Consider the following 25,486-nt stretch of genomic DNA (forward strand, 5'->3'; position numbering starts at 1 on the left):
GCTAAGGTTGTACAATCGCAAATAAGATGGGCATTCCTTCCCAGCCACTGGGAAGTGAAAGGCACACAGCCACCTATAGAGGGAAACATAATAGCTACACTCAGGATCTCACTCAGGTCTTAACTGAGGACAGGCACAAATTGTTCCCATTCAAATGCTTATGCAAGGAAAAGATACAATATATCACATTTCACATCGTCATTAGGCAGGCTTAGGAGAGAAAGAAAAAAAAAACACCCTGGTGGGCTGCCAAGAGAAAACACTGACAAAACTAGCATAATTACAACATAGTCTGGACTCCAAATACCAATAGAGTTTTTAAGAAAATAGACTGTTGTGTTTTCTAAGGAAAAACAATCCATTTCACATTCTGTACATACATACCACCCCCCGGCCCCGACTAAAGATGAAGTTATCACACAAGATCTCACTAACCTCAACTGTGGAAAGTAGTTTACAGGCGTTTTTTTTTGTTTAAAGGAAGAGGAGGTGGGGAGATTTGGTACAAGCTGTACTTTTTCATTTTGGCTTGTGGTGTTACTAAATGTGCATGCATTGAGTGAAACTTAAGGGGGAAAACATTTTTCCCACACCAAATCATCATGACCTGACCAGTCAGGTTATATATTTGAATTTGAATTAGAGAACCTGATAATACTGTTTTACGGTTACTGGTTATGGATAGAGTCTATGACTTCGAGAATCTGGGATCTGGACAACATATAGAATAAGGTTGCAGTCGGGTGGAAAACCGTAAAAGAAAACCGTTTCAAAACCTATATCATCATTTTGAACATTTTAAAATAGTGAAAATAGCCGGCAAGCTGACAACACGTAGCATCGAAATGCGTTGTGAGCTTGTAGATCTGCTATTTTCACAACATTTGTGCAACACCCTTGTATGATGAAGTACGGCATTCATTTATGGAAAAAAACAAGACGATGAAATATGGAGAGGTTTCTGCCCGACAGTAGCCTCGGAAACCCAGGCTTTTTTTTTTGTTACAAAAGAAAAAAAGCCTGGGGGAGCCATGCAGGAACGATGGTCTTGGACCTTGTTATCTCCTAACCAATCAGAGTGCAGAGGGGCGTCGCTCTAAATTTGGTGACGTCAGCGTGCTCCGTGCACAGGCCGAGGGGGGGAGGGGAGGGGAGGCGGGGACATAGATTGGTGAAGCAATAGGAAGCCACGCACAAATCCGGGCGGCTGTGTTTGGATCCGCCCTTCAAGACCATGGATTGAGCTCGTAGCCTCAGGCTAGCCCGACAGTGACGATAACTAAGGACAATGCAGGGAAATGCATTCAATCATAAATGAGTTAAAACCTATGTGTCTTTAATCAAAGGTCACCTCAATGTTTTTCATTACACTACCAGACCTTTATAATGTGGTATAAATATTGGCATAAACCTGTTCTGTTAAGAGACAAATAACTGTTCAGACTTCACAAACACTTGTTTGGGGGCTGGTTAGCGTTTATTGGTCAATTGCAAAACAAAATGCATGTTTGCGCTTTGACTAAAAGAGACTTTGATAATGCCATATTGCTCGTAACGCCAGTGCAACTGCTAGTCATACAAGCCGCAGCAACAACCCACCAGTCCACAAACCATGCATGTGTGTGCATAATCCTGCACATGCACACACACATTCTGGTGGGTGGGTTTGCAGAATTAAACTGCCGTGTTGAGACTCAAGTAAGATGGATACCCACACACTGGCTGTGTGTGTGTTAGGGTTGTTCAACAGGAGTATGCCAAGTGACTGGACTGGGGTTTGAGGATGTAAACCAAACACCTCAACGCCTGTAGCCAAAACAAGCAAAGAACTCTACACATCACATCGCATTGGCTGAATAGACCCAGTTCTGTGTACAGCTTCAGTGTGAGAACTGACTGAGGGATAACTGGTCATGCATGTCAAGAGACCACCGCGAGTTTCACTCTTAGTCAGAAGGCAAAGTTTATCCTCCAACTGAATTCACACATTTTCTCCTTATCTTCAGTAAACGCAACGCACTGACTTTTGTCTTTTTTGTTGTGTTTTCTAGCACCTTAACATCCATAAGTATATCATGCACACATTGCACAGTATATATCTGTTGCTATGCTCACACACCTTTATATCTTATCTCAGGTACCATGTGTAAATATGTAGATAACTTGTTTTTGTTTTTTTTGTTCTCTTGTTTGATCTCCTTTCCCCCCCCCCTTCTTCCAATAGAGGCCTATACGATGGGAACTATGCACAAAAACTAATTTCACCCACCTTTTTACTTCTGTAAACCTGTGAGGTGACAATAAAGCTGATTCCGATTCAGTAGCTAGAAGCCATACAACTGAATGCTCTAATATGTACCGTTACTTGCTACATCACTGATCCAAGAGCCATGTGTCCACCCGTTTCAAAAGGTGTGTTAGCAGTAGTACAAATTATTCATGATGTAGGCTATACGAGACGTCGCCTTAGAAGTAGGTTAGACCTCCCTCAGGCAGACATGGCCTCCCAGATGACCATGGTTGGACCTCACAGGTGGCAGGTGTAATGGGCCCCAGGATTCCTAAAGGTAACAATATGTTCACACACAGTATTTACATTTCTTAACCTATGCTTCATTTCGCAACACCAACTAAGGCAAAGCAAGTTTAAAGACCTGATTTATACTTGGTTCCGCACTCACGCTGTATTAGAAGTATAAATAAAAAAAAATCAGGCCTAAGAACCCAAATAGAATCATAGCATATTTGCACTTTGTGTTGTAAAGCTCATCCCAAATTGGCCTCGCCACAACACAAACCAACAGCCAAACAAACCTGTATAGATTAATGTTCAGTCACACTAGGCCACTACCTGCGAGTGTAAAGGAACACCTCTGTCACAAAGTAATCACACCATGATGAAGGGAAGCGTAACAGCCGCCCAAAATCTCAATGCATGCCAAGATGATAGCCCTCTTTCCTTCCACCTGATCTGCTTGTCTGAATTATTCACATAGCCCTGCGCTCCATTTTCTCTGTGAGAGGTGGTTTTACGTCACCAACCCCCGCAGAACAGAGCAGTCACCTCACCAAGGCTTGCTGTGTCATGGCTACCATGGCAACTCTGCAATAGAGCATGACATGCAATGAATAGGCCTTGAAGAGGGCCTTCCCTTCTATCTAGAAGAGTTGAGCTTACAACAACAACAAAAAAAACACCAAAAGAAATCTGCAAAACTCACTTGCTCCAATACTTTGCATGTTTAGTAAGTGTCCTAAGAAATGGAACAATTAGAGCATAGTTTTGGCCAGCACTGCTTAGCATTGCGTAGCATCAAACTGGTCTCCAGCCAGTACTAAGTGAATGGCTACGGGGTAAGAGACAGGGATAGAGGCCAGCTCTGAGACGGACTCTTAATACATTATGCCATTCTGGATTCTGTTTACTTTGCTACAAGCAACGTCCATCTTAAGGCTGAAAAAAATACTAAAGATTTGCACTAGATGTATAAATAAAATTGCTTGAATAATGCCTATAATTTGCCTGAGAAAATCAGCTAAACTCACACATTATGCAGTGTTTTCTATGGCCTGGGCTGGATGAGGATGGGCCACGGAGGGAGTGAGCGGCACTTTGGACATAAGACGGAAGGACATTCCCTGTAGTGTACCTTATAGATCAACTTACACATAACATAACACTACAAACAATGTTATAAATTGTGCTGTATAGCTATTATTACTGAAAAAGTTACAGAATGTGCATTTTAGTTTTTTGGGAAGATTAAAATGGGTTCCCAAAGCAGCTCCAAAAACTGGATGCATAACAAATCTAATCAACGTATTTTGAAAAAATGCCCCTGGATGCGTAAAATAATGTATATTTTTGACTAATTTTCCATTAATAATCCATGGAATGGGCATTTTCAAGGACTTACAGTACTTATGTATGATTGTTTAGTCCAGCAGAGAACTTTGGTGAAACAAAAAAGTCATACCAATTGTTTTACACATGCACAGCGTGTATGAACTTCAGATGCAGTACAAAACAAAGGGCCATTGCTCCATAAACTGTTTTTTAACTAGGCATGCTGTTGACTAAGTGCTGTATTATTATTTTTTTTTGCAGAGCTCAATCCAAGGCCTCACTAAATACTGGGTAAACCTACACATTTTGAAACTGGGTTGTATAATTTTGTTATTCGTTTTTTGATAAACAAAGACCCGTCTTGGCCTGCAAACTTTTTAATCACAGAAACTTGGAAGCAAACCGTGTACTCACAAACTCATGGGTTCAAATCGGACTAATATAGTATCATAGAGGCTATTCAAATGAAGAACAAAAACACAGCAAGGGCAGACATCACACTGGGAGGTATACTGTAGGTCAATATGGCAGTTTGGCAAGTCTTTCTGCTGAAATATGTCTTCCTACACAGGCCAGGCCAGTGGAAGTCAAATGAGGGAGATGTTATGCAACGTCAGTACAGACCAGGAGTGGAGACAGAGTTCTATCCCTTCTATCTACCTTGCTGATAACGTCTGTGGTCAGACGGTGACATCCTGAGTGAGAGCACGTGCGCGCACACACATACGTCCACTTAGGAATTCAGATATTACATAACACCCAATAGTAGATAAGAATATGCCATAATAGCCTAAGTGCACCGACACCTTCCTACACATACAGAGAATTGTCTATGCACACTTCAATTTAGATCACACTGGATTATAAGTTTCTAAGTTGTGTGGCCAGTGGTTCTGGCCAGAATATTTCTTCGTACACAGGCCAGGCCAGCGTTGCTGAAGTGAGTGAGATGTTATGCAACATCAGCAGACACAGGGAGGAGACATAGAGTTCTGTTTCTTCTAGTGTTGCATGGTAAACTGGGAATGAACCAGTACCATGGTATCCAAGTTTTTTTTTTAAAGGTACAATTCAAAATATGTTTACATTTTCATATAAGCAAATGACTGATCTGGTAAATGGGGACCCGTCTCTTTAAGAACAGCACAAACAGCCGTGACGTTGCAATAGTGATGTACCAGGAAGCCACCCCGACTGAGTTTGTAATATGAATTGCAGTCCATGTGACAGAGCATCGGTATCGAGCAGTGGTTCTCAACCAGTGGTCCGGGGACCACCAGTGGTCCTTGAGGGGGTTCCAGGTGGTCCCCAGCTAAATGATGGAGATTTGGTAACCAAATGGACCCTTATAGATCTTTAACTCATGAGTGTAAAATGAACCAAATGGACCGTTTCATTTCTCTCAAGAGTTCAATTATTGTTAAACATCTGCATTACTTAATTAAAGAATGTTTATTTTGATATGATCCTTGGTCCTTGATATGAAAAGGGTTGAAAACCACTGGTGTAGAGCAGAGCTCTGTCCAGTAAACTGAGTGGAAAGAGACGGTAGCACCGCCAATAACGCCCCAGCTCGTTGATAAATGAAGTGAAATGTGGTGACATTTTGGATTTGAATGTGATTTTGGATGTGAATGAAAAAGGCCAGTTATTAAATACAGCTGCTTCTCTGTGCAAATGGTGTATTTGGCAAGGCAGGAAACACAAACTTTGCTGATCACTTGTCCGACAAACAACCCAACTTTTTCAAAGGGTTGAAGGAACGACAGGGAGGTTTGACTGCTTAAAGATCTTCTGTCATGTCCATGAAACAAACACAGAGTGATGAAAAGTCTCTTCAAACACTGTCTATTTAATGTTTCATACATACTGTATAAAGAATAAGTACCGGTATGTTATTTTTCCTTTTTTTTAACCTATCTTAGATTATGTTGAATCTAATCGGTACTCATTAAAATAATTAAATTATAGACAACTAGTCGACACACACTTTCCCACCCACTGTCTGGGCTATGGGACCACCACTACAGATTCGATAGAACCATGGAATCACTGTCTATCCACGCTATAATGGGAACACAACTGTGACTACAGATCCCGTGGCGAAAATGTTAATCAAAAGCTTAGAACAACTGGTCAACCGACACAGGGTGCCATCCTGTGTGCACACACCGACAAATGTAGATGACAAATACACTCTACGCCTTTCCTGGATGAACAGAGATTAGATAACTCTTTCATGAACCACAGAGACGAAGTAGTAAGGGCATGAGAGTATGCAACCTCCTGTGTGTGGTGTACCGTTTTTATTTGAACATTTTCCCGTGGAATGGAGCTAGGGTTAAGCAATTTCTCTGCATCACTTTCACGGAATACTACTACTGAAAATATGTTACTGAAATGAGTGAGGAGTGCTAGCCAAAGGGAAAGTACATTCTGTAACAAACATTAGCCAAAGTATCCACCCTTTGCGGCTGCTGAATGGACACATGGGCACATGTCAGCATGCATATGCACACACACACACACACACACACACACACAAAGGAATGTCTGAATGTTTTTTTTCCTGTGTCTAAATGTGTGCTTTACACGCGACATTCTTTCCCAGTCTTCCATGTCCTCGGTGACCTCCCTGCTCTTCAATAGCTACCCCCTTTTAAACAACACTATGATCTCAGTCTGGTCCGGTAAACACTCACACACAGTTAATCAGGTCATCTGCAGAGCAGGGCCTTTACGTTATGCAACAACTGGGGTTCAACATTTCCCGTGTCTGTCTGAGAGAGGCAGGCCTGGAAAGTAGCTGACATTCTCCGTAGCAAACAGGCTGTACCCAGAGGGTGGAGAGATCTGGGCTTGGCTTCAATGCAGAAACCCAAACCAGGAATGTGATTTTAAGTTGTTCTAGTTGGTAGTTGTTCTAAGAGGTAGAATTCTCATTTAAAAATTCTAATAGGAATATCACTTTCTTGATTTGCGACTCAGATTTTAACTATTCAGAATCAGATCCATGTAAAGAAAGCAGTATTTCATTCATTCATTGGGTCTACTTTACGAGCCACCAGCAGACATTGGACCTCATGTCCTGTTGTGTTGCTCTGATAGAGCCTTACAGTAGAATGCATGAATTGTGTGAGCTGAAAAGTCAAGGTGTGCTTTGCATTGGCTGCAGATCCTGTCAGTATCTTAAAAGCTACCGCCGATTGCACAATGTTTGAGGAGTTAACAATAGTTCAAAATGTTATCACCGCACTTGCTGTAACTTGCTGAAATGATTGGTGGCAAAGGAACAGCGACAGCTTGCTATTGTGTGGTAAAATGAAAAGAAGAAAATGTATAGAGCTTCAGAGACACTTTGCCTTGAAAAATTACCTCCAGATTCAGCACTTCATGCAGGTTCTTCTAGTGTCAACACATTACGCCATAGGGCAGAGCGAATCGAAGAGGGAAAAGTCGCCATGGATGGATGGATGGATGAATGAATGAATGAGCTTGGTTAAGCAATTTCTCTGCATCACTATCATGGACTAATAACTACCACTAAAAATAATGAATGAATGAACAAATGAATAAACGAACAAACAAATTATAATTTTTGTATATTGTCCGTGAGAATGCATGCCCCACAGATTTAGTGCAACTCAATCTTGATTTCATGTATGTGCTCTAACAGCTAACATTTGCAATTTTGCATGCAAACAAAAATTGCATACAAATATGCTATATCAACCCAATAAAGACAACTTTATCTTACATTTATTTTACAAAGACAGTGGAAAAGATATGATTGGACTCTGCCATTGACAATATTTCAAGTATTTGCTGAACTGGTGTGGGCCTTCATATTCCAATAAAGTCACTGGTCACAGTCTATAGGTGCAGTGTCCATGCAGACAACTGTCTTCCCCTTTAATTCATTCCAGGCTATGAAACATGCCAAATATTACATACAGCCTTCCTCGTAAACATATGCATTCCTTGCACAGCGTTATGCAAGAGCAGGCCGTTTAGGGTGCGACTCCCTCGACATGGATAACACATGAACACACAACATATTGATGAGAGAGAGAGGGGTATAGAGAGAAAGAAGAGGACGACAAGGTGCGAAACAAGACCCCAGTGAGTGTGCAGGTTATTATGGAGCTCTCTGTTCACATTACATAACAGCAGAAAAGCCAAAATACATAAAGCCGGGGCAAGACAATGCTAAGCCCTGTGGGAAATACACGCATACACACACGCACACACCCAGCGGGACTCAAGTCGACTAGCTGTGATCTGTGAATATCATACCATTTCTGAATACCAATAACATTGGGTTCTTGTCAGCCATATAAATGCTTTTAAAAATCTCCATTATCCCCAAGTATCTCTAGATTTCAGTACCCACACATGTCCTCACCTGTAGTATCTGGACTGCAGGTATGTGGAGCAGACAGCTTTGGAAACGTGGCTCGCTGATCCAAAGTCAATTACTTTGACCCTGTACGGCTGTCTGGAAGGGTCCACCAACATGATGTTCTCTGGTTTCAGGTCAGCGTGAATCAAACCCAGAGACTTCAACTTCTTCAAGGCTGTCGCCACCTGCAAGGTTTCACATTTACCACTTTTAAAATCTATATACTTTGTTGACCTGGGTCCCCCAGGCCCCCTCCTTTTTTCCATATTTTATACCATATATCTGCATCAAAAATAGCCAATCTAAAACGTGTGACATGACATGGCAAAGCATGGTGAGCTTGTAGACAGCTATTTTCACAGAATGTTCACCCACACTAGGGCTCAGGTGGTAAAGTAGAAGGCATCAGTTTATTGTTGCATTTCCTCAGCTATGTACGTATGAGGGGACCAGATAGGGTACGCATGCAGGCCTGCTGTTAATGCGTCTCAACAAGTTCATGCATTATTTTTTCAGGAGCCTGGCTCATAACAGAGAGATTATGGAACATAGAGCTCTAACTTTTTAACAAAACAACTTATTTTCTTTTTTTTACAAAACCAATATAACTTAAACCAACTTTAAATATGAGCTTTTATTAAGCTTTTATGAATCTGAAGTTATATGTGTTACAAATCGGACCCAGGCTCTTCAGGTCATTGTTTCTACTTGCAGCGCACACACATGTAACATACATTAGAATATCTAGGCTATGACAAAAGTGTCGAAAACTGCCAGTCTGCCACCACTGCTGACTTTATTTGTATTCATTTTACCACCAAAACCCTGCTTGCATGTTTTGTTGAGTTCTAGCAGTTCCAGCAGCTGAATGTGACAAAACACGACATGTACTTGAAGCTGAACGGTCCCAATGTCAATGACCTATCTGTCTGCAGATGTGTGTATGCGTTTTGTTTGTGGTTATGTCTCCATCATGAGCATGTCTGTGCATGTGCAGTGTTTGTGTATGTACTAGGCCCACATTTGCATCTTACCTGCTGCAGAACGGGCCTGATGATTTTGAGCGGCAGTGGGCTGAACTTATTTTGCTTGAGGAAATCGTATAGATTTTGCTCCAACATTTCAAACACCAGGCAGGTGTGGCTGCGATGCTGGAAACACTCCAGAGCCCGCACCACGTTGTGCTCGTCTGCATTCTCACCACTCAGACGGGCCAGGATGCCCACCTGGGGTTCAGCGAAACATGACAAAACACAAGGTAGGAAAACAGGGTTAGAGCTCTGCACATGAGAGTACAGGAAGGACACACATGGAATGTTAGGGGTGCAACAGTTAATCGAAATAACAGATGTTTGTTTTTACAGTAGCAAAAACACTGAAAATACTGCGGGGGAGCTCAAAAGACGTCACATTGCTTGTTTGTTTATCAGCTATTTTTTCCTTCCGGTATTTTTGTGTGACATCGTTGTATGACAAAGTATAAAATAGGGCTTCAGTGGTTAATCAGACAAATCGATTTAGTCGATTATAGTCTATTTTTTTTGGCCAATCGTTGATATATTAAAATAAAACATACACACACACACACATATACATATATATATATATATATATATATATATATATATATATATATATATATATATATATATATATATATATATATATATATATATACACATACACTCATCTCGATTATTCGAAAGGTATTCAATAGAATAATGGGAAAGAAAATAATCGATAGAATTAAACATATTGATAACAGGAGGGTGTTAAAAAGGCCGATCTTTTTTTAAAGACGTATCACACTGCAATTAATCAAATTGTAAACCGCGGCCAAAATTGTCTGCCTTATCATGTCAAGCAAAGTCCCATGAACAAAACACTGACAGAGCAGCGTCTGTCCTCGACTCCATCGTCACAGAGGAACACACAAAACAAAAGTGCTCACCTCTATCTGTCCCTGGCGGGCATAGGATGGATGGTTCTTCAGTATTTTAACAGCCACCACCTCGTTGGTGCCCCGCTTCCAGCACTTCACCACCTGACCGAAGGTCCCACGGCCCAGGAACTCCAGCACCTCGTAGCTATTCTTCATGGAGCACAGCATCTCATGCTGGACCAGCTGATAGTCCCCGTCTGCCGAGCTGGTTCTGGTCATAGTGGTCCCAGCCGCCGCCACCACTTCGGAACCCGCCGCAACGGCACCGTTTTCTGTACCGGCAACTGAAGCCCCGTTACTGGCTCCCGCATCGATCTCCTGCTGCTGGGCGGGCGCCGTAACGCCTCCTCCCACGCCGACATTGTCACGTGTATCGCTCCCAACGCTGCTTTGCAACATGGCGGCGGGGGGAGGAAGTGGGGGTAGTGTAGTAACGTCCTCCACTATCTGCATGGCTCCCCCGCAGTGGTTTTCCCGCTGTAGTTCTGTGCCCTCACCTGACTGCCAGTGGCATCTCTGGGCTACGCCGTCTGGGAGGTTCGAGTCTCCGGCTCGCTCTTGTGCTCTCCTCCTCTGCTCGCGTGCCGCCGCCGCCTCCTCCTCTGCTCCGACGCAGGCCCTCCTCAGGAGCCCGCAGTCCAAGCCACTCCCCGCTCCCCCTGCTGGGGTGCCGCCGCTGTCCCGGCGAAGTCTCACTTCCTGTGGGCCTCGGGTCTGACAAAAAGGCCCCTGGCCCTGGATGTCAGTTTCTCTCGTTCCTTCCAAGCACTCCTCTCTCTGGAACCTTCTAGTCCACAACGACCTCTCCTCCCCCTCCTCCACCTGGACTTCTCTGTAAGGCCTTTGTGAATCAGCTCCAGTTGAGGATGGGATGATGTTGTTCGGATATGCAATGCCGTAGTTGACTCCAATCACGTATGTCTTCGCTGGGGGCCGTTGCTGAAAAGCTCTGCTGGTGGTGGCGTCGCGGTGGGGTCCGCTTGTGCGTTTGCTGGTATCACTGCTGATGGTTCCTAAGGCACTTGTTTGGGCTGGGTACAGGTGTGGTGGATAGACCAAAACTTGTGAGGCCATACCTGATGAGAAAGAGAAGGGAAAAACAAACTTGGTACAGCTAGTAGTTTTAAACCTTAGTTCTGCAGGTTGGTTGCAACACTAAGTGAACTTGAACTTTTCAAGCCTCCATTTTATCAGTTTTTACTTTCTTAAAACAAACTTTTGTTGCAGTACACACCAAATATCTTCTCGGCTGTGACACGTTATCTTGTTGACAATAATGAAAAGAATGTTGTACGTTTTTGTAGGCAAGACTATAAATGTCATTAACAAAGTTTATGATATTTTATGTATTGCAAACTATTGCACATCCAAATCTGAAGAGGTCATCCCATAACCATAATCACCCACTTATTAAAGTGACTTTTATGCCCAGACTTTTATTTGGCAAGGACGCATGAATTTACAGTCTATTTTATATAGACACCTCTTAAGAAATGACCAAACTGGTCTAAACACATCAACGTCATTAAAACACTACCAAATGTAGCTGAATAAAACTGCACCGTAAGACACAGGCATTTGAATTTCATTCATAAATCAATCTTTTCCTCTATCGAGCTCGAGGACACCATTCAAAGTAATAGGGCGACAGAAAGAAAAGGGCGGCCGCGTCCATCGAGTTCAATGGAGAAGTGGTGCCATGTTCTATTCGGTTCCTCAAGCTTGATACTATTTTAAGCTAGGCTTTTCAAAACAAGCGGTACTTTAAAATGTATTCAAACGCAACAATAATGTAACTTTGACAAAAATGTAACGGTGTAATTACATTTTGCGTGCTGGATTTGATTACCTATCTCAAGCAAGTTTCATTTATACCATACTGAAATGAATAGAAAACAATGGGCTTTCTCTCCAAACAAATTACAGTGCTTTGGAAAATGGTCAGTATCAAGTGTCAAGTATACAGTGAGTCGTAGTCAATACGCTAAACATACCAGAACATCAGTAATGGTCCTTTAAAAGCTGTGATGTAGCTATAGTGGTGATTGTGGTGGTGGTGTTGGTATTTATTTATAGTTATTTCAGATAGAAAGTGAAAAAATATATGGATCAGAGCGTTTTGTGGATCAACAAATCTCTCCTTTGGTTGTCAACACTAAAAATGCTGAAATGCATTTACAATGCCAAAAGAAGTTGGCTTAGGCTGATGGGTGTGCCAGTGACTTCCAGTTTCTATGACCCAATGTGCTTGTTGCCTCATCTATCTAAGTATGACCAAAGCTAAAGAAACTAAGCTTCTGCTTTAACAACATACTTCCATACTGACAGATGGGCAACAAAACTACATTTAGATGTTATGTATAGTAACAGAGCTGATTGGAGCCTTTAAAAAAAACTGATAACCAATATCTTAATGTGTATTGAAAATATATAATGAACTGGCTTGGGACATTCTTGTAGCTGTGAAAACAGACTCTTGAGGTATAAACAGTTGTTTTTTTCACATGCAAATATCTGGACCTAGGGGGCAAATACCCTGAGAGCATTTCTTTTTTCCCCTCCCCACATAGCTTATAATCTAAATAAAGCTGTCATAAAGGCCACCAAAGCCAGTACACAGCTGAGCCATCGTGTCACCTTTTTCAGAAAAGAGAGACGGCCTACAGTAATAAGAGAGGGGGGGAATCCCTCCCATCACATCATTAGTTTGTCCCTGCAAACTACGCTAGAGTGTCAGATTCACACAAAGTAGAACTGTCGAGCAAGCAGAACCCAGGGGGAACTGCTACAGAAGCTTGATAAGGGAGCTATGTAAATTCACTGCCATTTTAGTCTCGCACATATGCGGAAAAACACTATGATTTTACCATATTAGCTAGGTGGTTGGTTAGTCAAGTGTGCAGTAAACACCCAGGTCATAAATTCAGCCGGAGACTCAGCAACATGTACCTCACCACTTGTATCATGTGACCACCGAGCAGAAGGGTCAAATTTGCTAACCCATACTTAGGCAAATACTACAGTAAGCCAAGAGCTCACAAACAGAACTACACTGCCTCCACTTTTAGATCATAGCTTAGGTCTTGCTGCAGTGAGAATAGGTCCTACTTGCTGACAGTTCCTGGTTCTCACATAAACAACACTCAACCAACAGAGGCCTGGGGAACCCTGCTTTTTCACACAGCCTACATGAATTCCAAGCCTAAGAGAAAAGTGTTAACTTGGGGATTTGCCAGCTTCACAGTCATATCTGCACCAAGACAGATTCACTCAGTCCCTCAGAGTTTGTCAACTGATGGCGGAAACAAACCACTGTGAATTTGGGTGAACATAGTGTAACAAGAACAAGGCAGCCTGTTTTGTTTTTTTCGCCATGCCCATCCTCACAGCATACAGCACAATGACATCTTACTGAGACAAGGCTAAGTAAATTCTCCATCCCATTTAGCAGCCATGTCCGTCATTGACACTTGGTCAGGTTTGGGAACATTTAGGTAATATTTGTTGAACAATGACAAATCAACCAGATAAGACATCTATTTAATCAACTAAGAAGTACATATTCCAGTTACCCAATTTCTTAAGCAAAATTACACTTTGGTTGAGGTTTGGGTTGTGTAGTCATCTTGCCATGATGTAAATCCAAATATTGATTTGAGATTTCTTCAACTTAGCTCTGTTGATAATTTAAAATATTGAATTCTGACCATGTATCACTATCATTACAAAACCTGACAATTTATTATTTATTTCATTTAATAAAAAAATGTTAAATTCCTGTTGATTTTTACTATTTGAAGATCTGAATTGTCTTCCTAAACAGTAAAATCACCTAGAAGTTGACATTTTAGATTTTGTGTTTGATGAAAATGCAGTGTTTTGTTTTGATACTCGACTGGCACCGGTCTACTCAGGGACCACACAAGTCAGGATCGATGTAAGTTGGAAATGCATGCCCTACCCGGCTATGCAATACCCGCTGCTGTACCCATTGTCAGAGAACCTGTTGTACCCGTCGGTCTGTGTCCCTTTTATGCCCATTATATGGAGATCTATTTATCTGTCTGTCTATATCGCTTTTATGCCTATATTTGGGTTTGATATGTATCTGCAGCATATTGGAAGGATCAACGGTTCTGGGAAACCGGATCACCATTAAGTCAATGGGCAGAATATTTTGAATTATTTTAATCAACGGAAAGGAGCAACTATTGAAGAAATCTAACCAATATTTCATGGCAAGGTAAACTACACAAACTAAACCTCTACCCAAGTGTAGTTTTGCTTTAAGGCACTAAGCTCTATTACAATAGTACAAGACACTATAGCATACTTCTAGTTTAACAAATGAATTAAACATGTGTCAAGAGGGCCTGCTCTTATGTTATACACCCCGATGCTGGTTGTCTTGTGCAAGGTGCTTTGTGTGTCAAATAAGAGGTAGTGCGAGTCGCAGCAGTCTTCTTAACTATTAGATTTTCATACACAGGCTCAGACAGGCCGAGGGAGAGGTGTGTCAAACGTCAACATGAAACAAGCCCTGCAAATACACACTTTACCCTCAATGACTGTCTGGCAACTTCTCTTGTTGGGTATACTGATACTCACACCAGCCATTCTAGCTCATCAATAAGTATTGTAGAGAGGTAGGTTATTGATTCCATAACTGAGTATAACTGTGGTAGAGCTGTGTGAATAACTATTGTCTTAGCAGGTGAAAGACTGTGATTAGAAATGTAAAATGGCATTTACATTATTCAACTATTATTGTTAAACGGTACATAATACAGGACAGATGGGATAACTGAATCCCTCCATATGCCCAATTGATTTGTCTAGTGGAAGGATTAGCACATCAGCCCTAAATCTCCACTCATTGCTAAGCCTAGAAAATAGAAAATAGCTGCATACAGCATAGTGGACATTTTAAAGTTTTACCATCCATATTGGTTGCCTGGTAGATTAAAGAATTCTGCTCCCCAACAGCAGCTGGTGATGACTCAGTGAGTGAGTCAGAGTGCCTGATAAAAACGTAATGGCATGAGAATAAGCCACCTTACAGCTGGAGAGAGATAGGGCTAATCTATGTTTGTCTTTAATGGGCGTCCAAACAGTCACACAGACCGTCTGTTGTCTCACAGCCAAGGAAGGAAGGAAGGTAGCCTGATACTCTGCAAGACTTAAATGAGCCCTGACATATAGGAGTGTGTGTGTGTGTGTGTGTGTGTGTGTGTGTGTGTGTGTGGCCCTGACATATAGGAGTGTGTGTGTGTGTGTGTGTGTGTGTGTGTGTGTGTGTTGTAAAAGGATGACAGCTGTAGGTGCAATTTGTCATTGATCAATCAGGGAGACAGACAGCAAACATATGGGTGCCGTGTGTGTGTGTGTTTGGGGGAAGGGTACTAACAACCTATACACCTGTTGAAACTCGGCTTGCCTTGCTGGCAGCTATAACTTCTTCCATTCCTTGTCACAACTCCACGAAACGAATGTCTAAATCAAAACTATAACAAGACAAGTAGGCCTTACTTATCATCACCAACTAAAGAAGGGATCGCCTATAATGTTATTAAAATGTTAACATTAGCTCGTTAGCTTTACAGGGCTAAATGCGTTGCGGCGGAACCAGAGAGGAAGCAAAGTTGGTTAGCTTTAGCGAAACAACCGCTAGCCCGAAGCTATATTAAGTCATTCGTGGCTTCAGATACAGCGATACTGTGTGAATAATATACAACCATCAGAGCACAGGGAACAAGTCATGTATTGGCCATCAGTTAGACCAGATCAATAAGAACATTACCTTAATAGTAAGAGCAGTAAATGTGTTGGTCCAAAGCGTCAGGGATCCAGACCACAGTCCAGTCCTGCATGGATGCTGCTGCCATCTTGTTCAACTAAACGACGAGAGAACAACCCCGGACTTTTTCCTTGTGAATCGTCCACAAATATAACACAGAACTAGAAGTTCTAACTAGGCAGCCATGGTCCGCGTCTCTTCCATTATGTTGTTAGTATGGACACACTGTGACTCCTGTAGTCGTTTAGCAGGAGGAAAGCGTGTTTGTAAACTTTTGCAGGGCTAAAAAAACTGTGACGCCTTGTTTCCCCCGAGCGCTGCTGCTGCTGTCGATCTAGCCTCAGCCTGTTGCTTCTCCGCATGTGTGGAATGTGTGTGTGTGTGTGTGTGTGTGTGACGTGTGAGAGAGACCGACAGTTGCGAGTTCTTTTTTTGTTGTCTGTCTCCATGTAAAAACAAAATACAAATACAAAAATATATATAATAGTATGCATTGACATGTTCAGTAGACAAAACTGGATAATAAACAGTGGTGTAAAAGTACTACAATGTTTTAGGACCAATACTGCAATGTAGAAATACTCTTGTTACAAGTATAAAAAGTCCGGAATTCAAAATGTACTTGAGTAAAAGTACAAAAGTGATGGTATCAAAATGTACTTTTTTTAAGTACAAAAGTAAGTACCAAAAGTAAAAAGTATTCATTATGCAGAATATGCCATTAATTCACAAGTTTTCAAAATGAATAAAAATATGTTTTGTTTATGTTTTGTAATGATAATCAAAATCTACAAGTAACTCGTAAAAGAAAAAGTACAATATTTGCCTCTGGGAAGTAGTGGAGTAGAAGTAAAAGTATTGGAAATTGGAAATACTCCAGTAAAGTAAGAAATACTGTACTTGAGTAAATGTTCTTAGTTACTTTCCACCACTGATAATAAATAAGGTAGTAGCTGAAAATATATGAATAAGTTCGGAGCTCCCTGGAGAGATGATATAAATAGACCCTGCACAGTAGGATTTGACGGTGGTAAATAAAAACATTAAAAACAGTTTTTATATACCACTGCAATAGTGTCAGATTATCAAATGTGATTCTGGCTCCCTCTACTGTCCCCCCTTTTTATTGCAGGCATAGTAGGGTTTCTTTTTTGCATCTTGAATGTAATGTAATCGTCAAATCAAATCAATGCCATTCAGTCCACTTCTCTGTGACATTCCTCTCTGTGAAAACTAACCCAGACACAGCCATGAAATACAAAGGACAACATGCATAATTAAAGAGCACGTAGTGGTGTAAAAATAAATAGCATTGCTTTTTAAGCGGGAACAACAGCTTTATTGACCTAGTAGCCTACATGGTTTATCTTTCAAAGAAAATGATCAGTGCAGTTTGTGTAATCAGTCACTGAATGTGTTATGAATGTTAGTTATAATTTTGCTTTGAGTCACTGAATACGTCATCTATGTAGTCTGTGATGACAAGCCATAATCTTTTTAATAGAGCAGTAGAGCAAGCATTGACTATCAACGTCAAAAGCAGAGGTTCTAGTAAGATATAAATAATTAAAAACCGTCATTAACCATCATAAATAAACACAAACAGCAAAGAACAAAAACAAAAACGAAAAAAAAAACAATTTGAAGTTGGTCCACAACATCAGTCTGTTTTCATTTCGATACCTATTTCTCTACTGCTGGTTCACAAGTTAGTTCCCTTTCTTTGAAAACACCACTTACAAGAAATGTCCTCGAGTTGGTACAAACATTTACTCACAATTTCAGTCTAACAGACTGTAAACTACTGTCTGGTACATTATTTTGTTTTAAAATGTGTGTTATGAATATAACCATTGGTAATACTTATTGTACCCATGTAACACAAGCAGGTGATTTTAGGAACGGTATTTTAGGCTAATGACGTCACATGCACGCGTGCGCACACGCTCACCGCCACCGGTAAACCTGTTATGCAAAGTAGCCATTTGGGTACTTGCGTGAATCTAGGGGGGTGAAAATTTACCAGTGGAACGCTGTGGTGTCCCATGTAGCGACCAAAACACCACTGAACACGTAAAGTAAATGCTAGAGAAATGGTACTCTTTTAGGTTTGCTATCCTGACGTATGAGTTTATTAAGCAACACTGAGTGAATACAACAGAGATGGTTACCAGCGATAGGGTTTTTTGTTCTTATCCTGTTGAATTTGAGAGATGACCACCTTATCCTAATCCTTTCCTATGAGAAAATCTCAAAATCTCCATACCACCCTTCAAATCCCTCGAACGCCATTCTGCTTCCATTCAAGTCTCTGTGGTCGGTTCCTCCTTTGCCTGCAGTATGCTCTGGAGAATCCTTTGGTAGAACGGAGAAAAGACTAGCTTGTTGAAGTTAACCAGGCGACTGAATCGAACAGCCAGCTCCGTCAGCTCCCTGCTGACTGGAGCCAGACCTCCAGGGAAGGGAGGAGGAGTCTTGTGTTGACTGGACTCCAGGTAAGCCAGGAGGTAACTTTGGATTCTAGCATCTGTAAGAAGGGGAGAGTTGTAGAAAAACAAAATTGTGGTTGTAATGAAGTTATAATCTCAAGACAAAGAGAGGAGTGTGCTTGAACTTGACTCAGTAGCCTACATGTTATGTTCAGCTGTTACAAAGATCCTTATGGAAAAGATTGCTGACTACACAATCACGCAGAAAGGAAGTCATTCATAGGCGTCATTGCAATTACCCATTAGCTTGCGGACAGTGTTGTCCGGCTGGGCTGTGGCTGAGATCCGTCCCTTTAGGGTGCTCTGTCGGTCAGTTGAGAATGGAGAGTGGCCATGCTGGTCTAGCTGCCGACTCAGCTCAACAGACAGTCCCTCTCCAATGGTTGCCAAGGCTTCCTCTGCACTAAAAGTCCTAGGAAGAAACAACAATATATAATTATCTGTTTTATTTTAATTATCTGACTGTCTTGTGGACACCTGCATGTATTATTTGTGTTGGTTCATTTAGAGGTGTGCATTTCCCTTCAAAGGATCATTTAAAATATGGAGTCACTGCGATTCCTAGCTGTATTCTCCCTGTGTGTGCAGAGCATGTGTGTATGACTGTTTGGCACTTGGGTCGTGTGTACTCACGGCGATTGCATGTCCACGAGCATCGCAGCCACTGTGGTTTTCAGTGTGTCCATCAGTCCAGGCAAGCCTGAGATGGCCTCCCCTGTTAAGGTGTAGACAATGAGGAGCACAGACGACAACAGCGCCAACCGCTCTACCTCCCACTGCATCTCCTGGAACCGAACCTGGTCCATCAGCACTGTCTGAGGAGGGGAGGTGTATGAAGCCACAAATGTATACATATCGTCCCTGTCGAGCAGAAACCTTGTATCTACATATTTAATCTTTTTGTGTTTTTTCATAAATGAATTAATACTTTGTCATATGACAGTGTTGCGTAAAAGTTGTGAAAATAGCCAGTCTGCAAGCTCACATCGCGGTATGTTATGAGCTTGTGTTGTGCTATTTTCACTATTTTAAACATTTAGGAAATTCTTTGACTATAATAGACATGCCCCAAATAGGGATGCCGAAAGTGGTTAAGTCTGTCTGTACTGTGGGTTTTATACATATTTAACCAATGTAGTATCAATTAGAAGTATTAACACTCACAAGCTTGTGACTAAATGATAACTATATTCGATCCATTGGAACATAGGGCATAGCAGTGGCGGCCATTTTGTGGTGCCACAAATCGAAAGCCCATTCATTTTTCCCATCGAGATTTCCGAAAATATTTATATTAATTATTCTAAGCCTGGAACCAAGCCATCCAGGCTCCTGGTGAATCATGACCATAAAACATTTGATTCTGTGAAAAATATAATATTTGAATATGAATTATATGAAATACTACAGTCAATAAATGCCTGTTGTTTTGCGGTTTTCAAATATTTTCTTTTCACAGAATCAAATGTTTTATGGTCATGATTCACCAGGAGCCTGGTTGGCTTGGTTCCAGGCTTTAAATACTTAATATGAATATTTTCGCAAATCTCTATTTCAATTTGTGGCACCACAAAATGGCGGCCACTGCTATGGTCTATAAAGTAATGGTTTTGGACATTCATATCGCCCGACAGCAACGATATAGAAAGAAGTGTTCAAGAGATTAGGACACACAGGGTTGCTTGCGTAAAGGAGTCAAAGTGCAGGGTTGGGTTCAAGGCTATAGACACTTACCTCTGGGAAGGGGTCTGATCCGTGGTCCCACTTCAGCAAGCGCAGATAGGCATTATTATGGACATTGAGGGGGAGCAGAGACTGAGGGTCGGATGAGGCTGCACCAGCACTGTCAGCAACCACCTCTCTTAAACATCCCACCGTGTCCTGAAGCCACTTTTCAGTGTAGTCTAATGCATCTGAAAAACCAATTAGAATGAATTGGAATCTACACCGCTACCTCCAAAAATTATATCAGATTCACATGCATGAGTCATAAAGTAGAAAGTGGAATTTATTCAGACAAGACTGTCTCATTGCAAGGAAGCTTCCAGGTAGGTTGTTGTTTTTTAATAAAAAATGTTATGGCTGCTTTGGACTGTCTCATTACAACAGGAAGTATACATAGAAGACAGTACATCCTAGTTAAGTACCTGAGGCAAAGTTTAGAGGAAACATCGGCTGTGTTCTACATGGTTCACTCACTCACTACATAGCAAAATCTACCGTATACAGTATTTCACAATGTAAGGAACAAGCAAACTAAACAACATCACAACAAGAAATGTGTTTGGAACACATAGGCTATCCCACAATCCCATGTGACGTCCTTTCTAGGTTGTTTTAAATCATGTAATCTTTTGGACTAAACGGGTACCTAACAAGAAACATTCCTAACTAGGTAACTAGGAATCTTCCCTGCAAATTAGACACAAGTCTTGATTGAATGTTGCTTCATACACCGCATGACTTGATATGGATGACAGTCTCCTTACTGGGCTGTTTCTCCAAGAACTCCTGGAACTTGTTCCTCTCAAACTCTGCAGACTGCTGCATCAGGTGGGGCCTAATGCTGCTCACGGTATAGTTGACCATGTCCAACTTCATCAAGTCTAGTACAGAAAATAACCCTCTAAAAGAGAGAGGTAATAGATAGATAGAAAACCGAGAGAGGCAGAGGAAGAGGTTGGAAATATACAGGGAAAGAGACTTGAGATTAACATCATTTATGATGTGGCTAATAAATGTGAAATTAATAATCCTAGCCAGTGTGTAGATTTCAAATAAACTGAAGCAACATCATGCCACATCAAACAGATTTGCGTTTTGTTTGTGTGACACCTGAGATTCAAACACAGATCTCCTGCGTGGGAAACCAAACATCTACTACTAAACCAAGAGTATGGTCAGAGGAGATATTAGCCCTTTGGCCTTCAGACTGAGCTACTCCGCTACATTCACCCTTTTGACCCACACACCAGGAAACCTGATCCAGGTCACATGTAACTCCCAAGATTCAAACCCGGGTCTCCGGCATGGGAAACCAAACATCTGGCACTATATCAAAATGGAATTTTCCCTTGACCAGGGGAGATGTTAGGCTTCTGAACTACTCTGCTACACTTAAATATAGTGTAAATATCCAATAAACAGTAGAGGTGTGGTAGAGGGATAAAGTGGAGGGAAATAAAATGTACATATGGCCCCAAAAGGTTTAGAAACCGGGAAGCTGATTTCTCGGCAGCAAGGACACATTCACTGTACAGCATAGCATACTTCAGTAGAGACATGATTCTGTGCTAAAAATACATAAAGTTGCAGGAGCTCAAATTGATTGTACAAAGAGCTGAAACAGGACTAAAATAGTCTCTTTAAGTAGTCTACTGTCTCCTTCTTCATCTTACTTGAGCAGAGGCACCATTTCAGTGGTCTCCTTCAGCTTCTGAATCTCCCCATCTCTTTGGGGGGCACAGAGGGTGGCCATCATCCCCACAATGAACTGGGCCAGCTGACCAATGTCAAGTGCCTGGTTCTCAGCCTGCTGCTGGATCAGAGGAAGGTCCAGGACCTCTTCGATACGAGTCCGGAGTCGACCGTGGCCGGGCAGCAACAATGACAACAGAGACTTCATGAGGAGAGAGGAGAGAATGAATGAACAATAGAATAAACCTATAGAGGAAGAGTGATGGAAGGAACAAAGTGAAGAAAGGAAAGTTGGAAGAAGAAAAGAAGAAAGAATGAACGTAGGAAGAGAGGGAGGATAGAGTGATTGTTTTGTATATGCAAATATGGCACAGCTTTGAGACCCTTGATCACTCTTCAGAAGACAGATGAGTAAAATGATTATGGATGGAGTGGATGCAGAAACAGGTTAAGACTAAGAGTAGGACTGTTTTATTTCCTTTGCCTGTATTTGTTCCTTATATATATACATATAATATAAGCCCTGACCTCTTTGATCTCTGCCAGCAGCCTGATGGAATGGTTGTATGATGGTGGATCCTCTCTCAGTTGAGCCTCCAGACAGTCCCAGAATGCTTTGTGCATGATCTCCTTCACCCTCTTCTCCAAACTATGCAAAGGACAAAGGATTGAGGTGATGAGGTGGTGACTAAACCAGTTATGTACTGACTACTGACACATTATAACATAATAAAAATGTCATAGTTTTGATGTCCAGCTTGGGACCTGCATTTAGGTCATTCTGCCTCATTGTGCTCACTTCGATTCTTTCTTGTCCCAATACATGGGCATAAAATGGACACAGACAGATGGATACAATGGGTATTTCATAACCGGTTGGGGCTTGCATTTCCAATTTGCAACGTTTGCTACTTGCATGGCTCCTGTGTAGACCGGGGCTCAATAAAAGCACACGTCATAGAAATCATTTAAAAGAACAGATGCACCCAAAGTCATGGACAGATTTGGATGCTTTTGTATATGTAGTGATTTGATTTCCAATAAAACTAGCATATTTTGAACTGACTTGGGGTCTAATAAATCAACATCATCACCAATATCATCACCTTCCGTCTGGAAATTCTGCAGGTTTGATTTGAAAATCCTTGTTGACTATTATCTCGTGGGCCAAAGCCAAGTTTTTGACTCCCTTAGCTGTCTCCATTAATTCCTCCACAGACACAAACCTCGGAGGGCTTGCTGGAAGGAAAGAAAACAAGACAAGCTAGTCCAGGTCAGAAATCTAAATTATCGTTGATAGTATATGAATACACAGTTTTCTCTCATAAACAACTGTTTCACAATGCTAAACATCGAAACAAGACTATGTCTTTAGAAATAAAGCCTGAAACAGCACCATTGACAATATTCTGTAAGAACTGGCTTCGTTCAAGGTTATTCTTCATTATTACATCTTGTGTACAGTTAAGTATTTCATCTAACCATTATTTACCTTGTGGACTGTTCCCTCGATGTGGGCTTGGGGTATTAGCCCGAATTCTCTTCCTCACCGCTTCCTCAGCATCTCGTGTCCTCTCCTTTGGTTCCTTGTCTCCTCCATCCTCAGGTTGGTCTAAATCCTTTGGCATGGTACAATCAGCAGCAGTGCTAGATATGAGAAGGATGTTTGATATGTAGTATACTTCGATTCCATGACATGCAAGAGTTTCATATTAATTCAAAAATGATTAGCGAAACGTTTCTGCTTCCATAATAACAACGTTAACATAGCAGACTGCTGAATGTCATGATTGTACCTACCTTGGATCAAGACTATCATAGATGAATTTGATCGATTTTGAGATACGAAAGTAAAAGTCAGACTCGATAAAGTACATCTATGGCTTGATCCAAGGCTAGATTGTACCAGTCAGAAACTAGCATTCAACAAGCATGTGAGATTGAGAACAATAAGAGTCCTGTTAACGTTATTGTTAACCTGTTAACAATCATGATTTGCAGTCTGCAATCCCAATAAGTGCTTTTTGGCATTATACTACACAGGCCGCTGTGAAGTAATTTAAGGTGTGAAGGAAAGGCATCAAATGTATATGTAATCCTATTGTCCTCTAGACCAGTGGTTCTCAACCTGTGGTCGCCACATGATTGTGGGGGGGTCCCCAGATGACAGTGAAGTGACAATTTAAGGAATTTAAGACCTTTTTAATACCTAAAATATAAATCATCACTGCATCAAAAGTAATAAACAAACTATACTATAAAAACTGGTCAAACATTGGCCAAATTGTCAAATAGTCAAACTAAATCGAATGCCCCAATTCCTACATTCATGCTCATCAGGGTGGGGTACGGGGGGGTCACCAAATATGATTATTTTGGGGTTCACGGCCTGAAAAGGTTTAGAACCACTGCCCTACTATAATGATTGCGATGCACAGATTTTGGTGTGACAAACAATAAAGAAAGGCTTCATGACATTCTACGGAATCTACGTGTCAATATTACATTGTAATTTGTGTTACTGTACCTTGTCTTCGTCGCAGGATGAAACCCAGTGAGATCAGATGGATTGATGATATCAGATTACTGGACGTTCGAGTCGTCAGGATGAACACAGCAGCCGCTATGAACAATAACAAAGCCCTATGACACAGCTATTTGTTACGTGTCCTCATACATAACGAAAATAAGACTTATTCATATATTCACCATTGTCAACGGCGGGATACCGTTTGATCCAGCAAAAGTCGCACCTTTAAATTTGACAGATGATTCCTAAATATTTGTTAACGTTGGAGAAGATAGATAGTTGAATAAACCCTGGAGTCAGTCTTCCGGTATCGGGTGGGGCTTAATCTGACGTAAGAGTCGAGCCTCCATTCATTGTCCTCATCTAATCTTTACTCAGTCTGTCTGTCTGTCAGCAGGAAATGTCGAGCAATATTTAACAGGGGTCTTCAACGTTTTTCAGGCCAATTAGGACCCCTTTGACTGAGAGAGAGATGAAACAGGGACCCCCACTACATATTGTATAAAAACGTTTTCATAGATTTAATATGGCGTCATAGACTTGTTTGATAGCACCCCTTATTTTTAACTATGGATAGCACTGTCATTGTGTAGTGTAGTGTAGTGTTGCGTTGTATTGATGTTAATGTGTATTTTCAGATAGTTAACCACTTAAAGCCTCAATACTTAGAAAACGTGTAGGCTACTTGATCTTCTTTTTTTTCTCCCTAAACCAAACTTCAAGTTCTTTGCCGAAAATAGCCGATCTACAAGCTCACAATGCCCTGCACTGGGCTCCTGCTAATGTTCCCCTCAGAGTAGGGACGCTATATGGGTTCAAGTGGCTAATGTAACTCTGAGGACCCCCTGTTGAAGAGCCCAGATTTAAACGGATTTACACAAACCTCGTGGCAAGGTTGGCCCAAGCAAGAACTGATTCACTTTGTCACTTGTTGAAGGGCGTGGGTGTGTGGCCTAGGGAGGCTAGCTGACAGCAAGGCCAACACAGCTAAACCATTGTTTGTAATGTTAATTGGTAGTTCTTTGTGTGACATTTTTGTGACAGCCTGTCACAAAAATGTCA

The 25,486-nt window shown here is 41.4% G+C and overlaps 2 protein-coding genes across 4 annotated transcripts in view; both read right to left on the bottom strand.

Annotated features, from left to right (window-relative positions):
• Nucleotides 1-16,333, bottom strand: part of LOC308092460 (homeodomain-interacting protein kinase 3-like) — a 36,167-nt gene extending 19,834 nt beyond the window's left edge. For all 3 annotated transcript variants that reach the window (XM_080438368.1, XM_080438369.1, XM_080438367.1), the window contains exons 1-4: nucleotides 15,992-16,333; nucleotides 10,201-11,267; nucleotides 9,284-9,475; nucleotides 8,253-8,434 (exon numbers count right to left, since the gene is read on the bottom strand). In XM_080438368.1, the coding sequence (XP_080294494.1) occupies nucleotides 8,253-8,434; nucleotides 9,284-9,475; nucleotides 10,201-11,265 (1,439 nt within the window). In that variant the 5' untranslated portion in view covers nucleotides 11,266-11,267; nucleotides 15,992-16,333. The remainder of the gene's footprint in view (nucleotides 1-8,252; nucleotides 8,435-9,283; nucleotides 9,476-10,200; nucleotides 11,268-15,991) is intronic.
• Nucleotides 16,334-18,205: 1,872 nt separating this feature from the next.
• Nucleotides 18,206-24,737, bottom strand: tcp11l1 (t-complex 11, testis-specific-like 1). Its single transcript, XM_080437476.1, has 11 exons — nucleotides 24,604-24,737; nucleotides 24,422-24,517; nucleotides 23,387-23,541; nucleotides 23,001-23,133; nucleotides 22,423-22,543; nucleotides 21,876-22,096; nucleotides 20,967-21,103; nucleotides 20,212-20,390; nucleotides 19,111-19,292; nucleotides 18,717-18,889; nucleotides 18,206-18,515 (listed from the first exon to the last, which is right to left on the bottom strand). The coding sequence occupies exons 3-11, from the start codon at nucleotides 23,520-23,522 to the stop codon at nucleotides 18,292-18,294; spliced, it is 1,506 nt and encodes a 501-aa protein (XP_080293602.1). The 5' UTR covers nucleotides 23,523-23,541; nucleotides 24,422-24,517; nucleotides 24,604-24,737; the 3' UTR covers nucleotides 18,206-18,291.
• Between the last annotated feature and the right edge of the window lie 749 nt (nucleotides 24,738-25,486).

This window comes from Gymnoscopelus braueri (genome assembly GCF_963280865.1).
Source record: "Gymnoscopelus braueri genome assembly, chromosome: 9".
In the NCBI taxonomy this organism is placed as follows: domain Eukaryota; kingdom Metazoa; phylum Chordata; class Actinopteri; order Myctophiformes; family Myctophidae; genus Gymnoscopelus; species Gymnoscopelus braueri.

Excerpts from the sequence above, each read along its gene's own strand:
- tcp11l1 (XM_080437476.1), bottom strand. The coding sequence starts at position 23,522 with ATGCCAAAGGATTTAGACCAACCTGAGGATGGAGGAGACAAGGAACCA. Across the intron at positions 23,134-23,386 it reads TCGAGGGAACAGTCCACAAG|CAAGCCCTCCGAGGTTTGTG; the intron begins GTAAATAATGGT and ends CTTTCCTTCCAG. Across the intron at positions 18,516-18,716 it reads CACTGTCCGCAAGCTAATGG|ATGCTAGAATCCAAAGTTAC; the intron begins GTAATTGCAATG and ends CCCTTCTTACAG.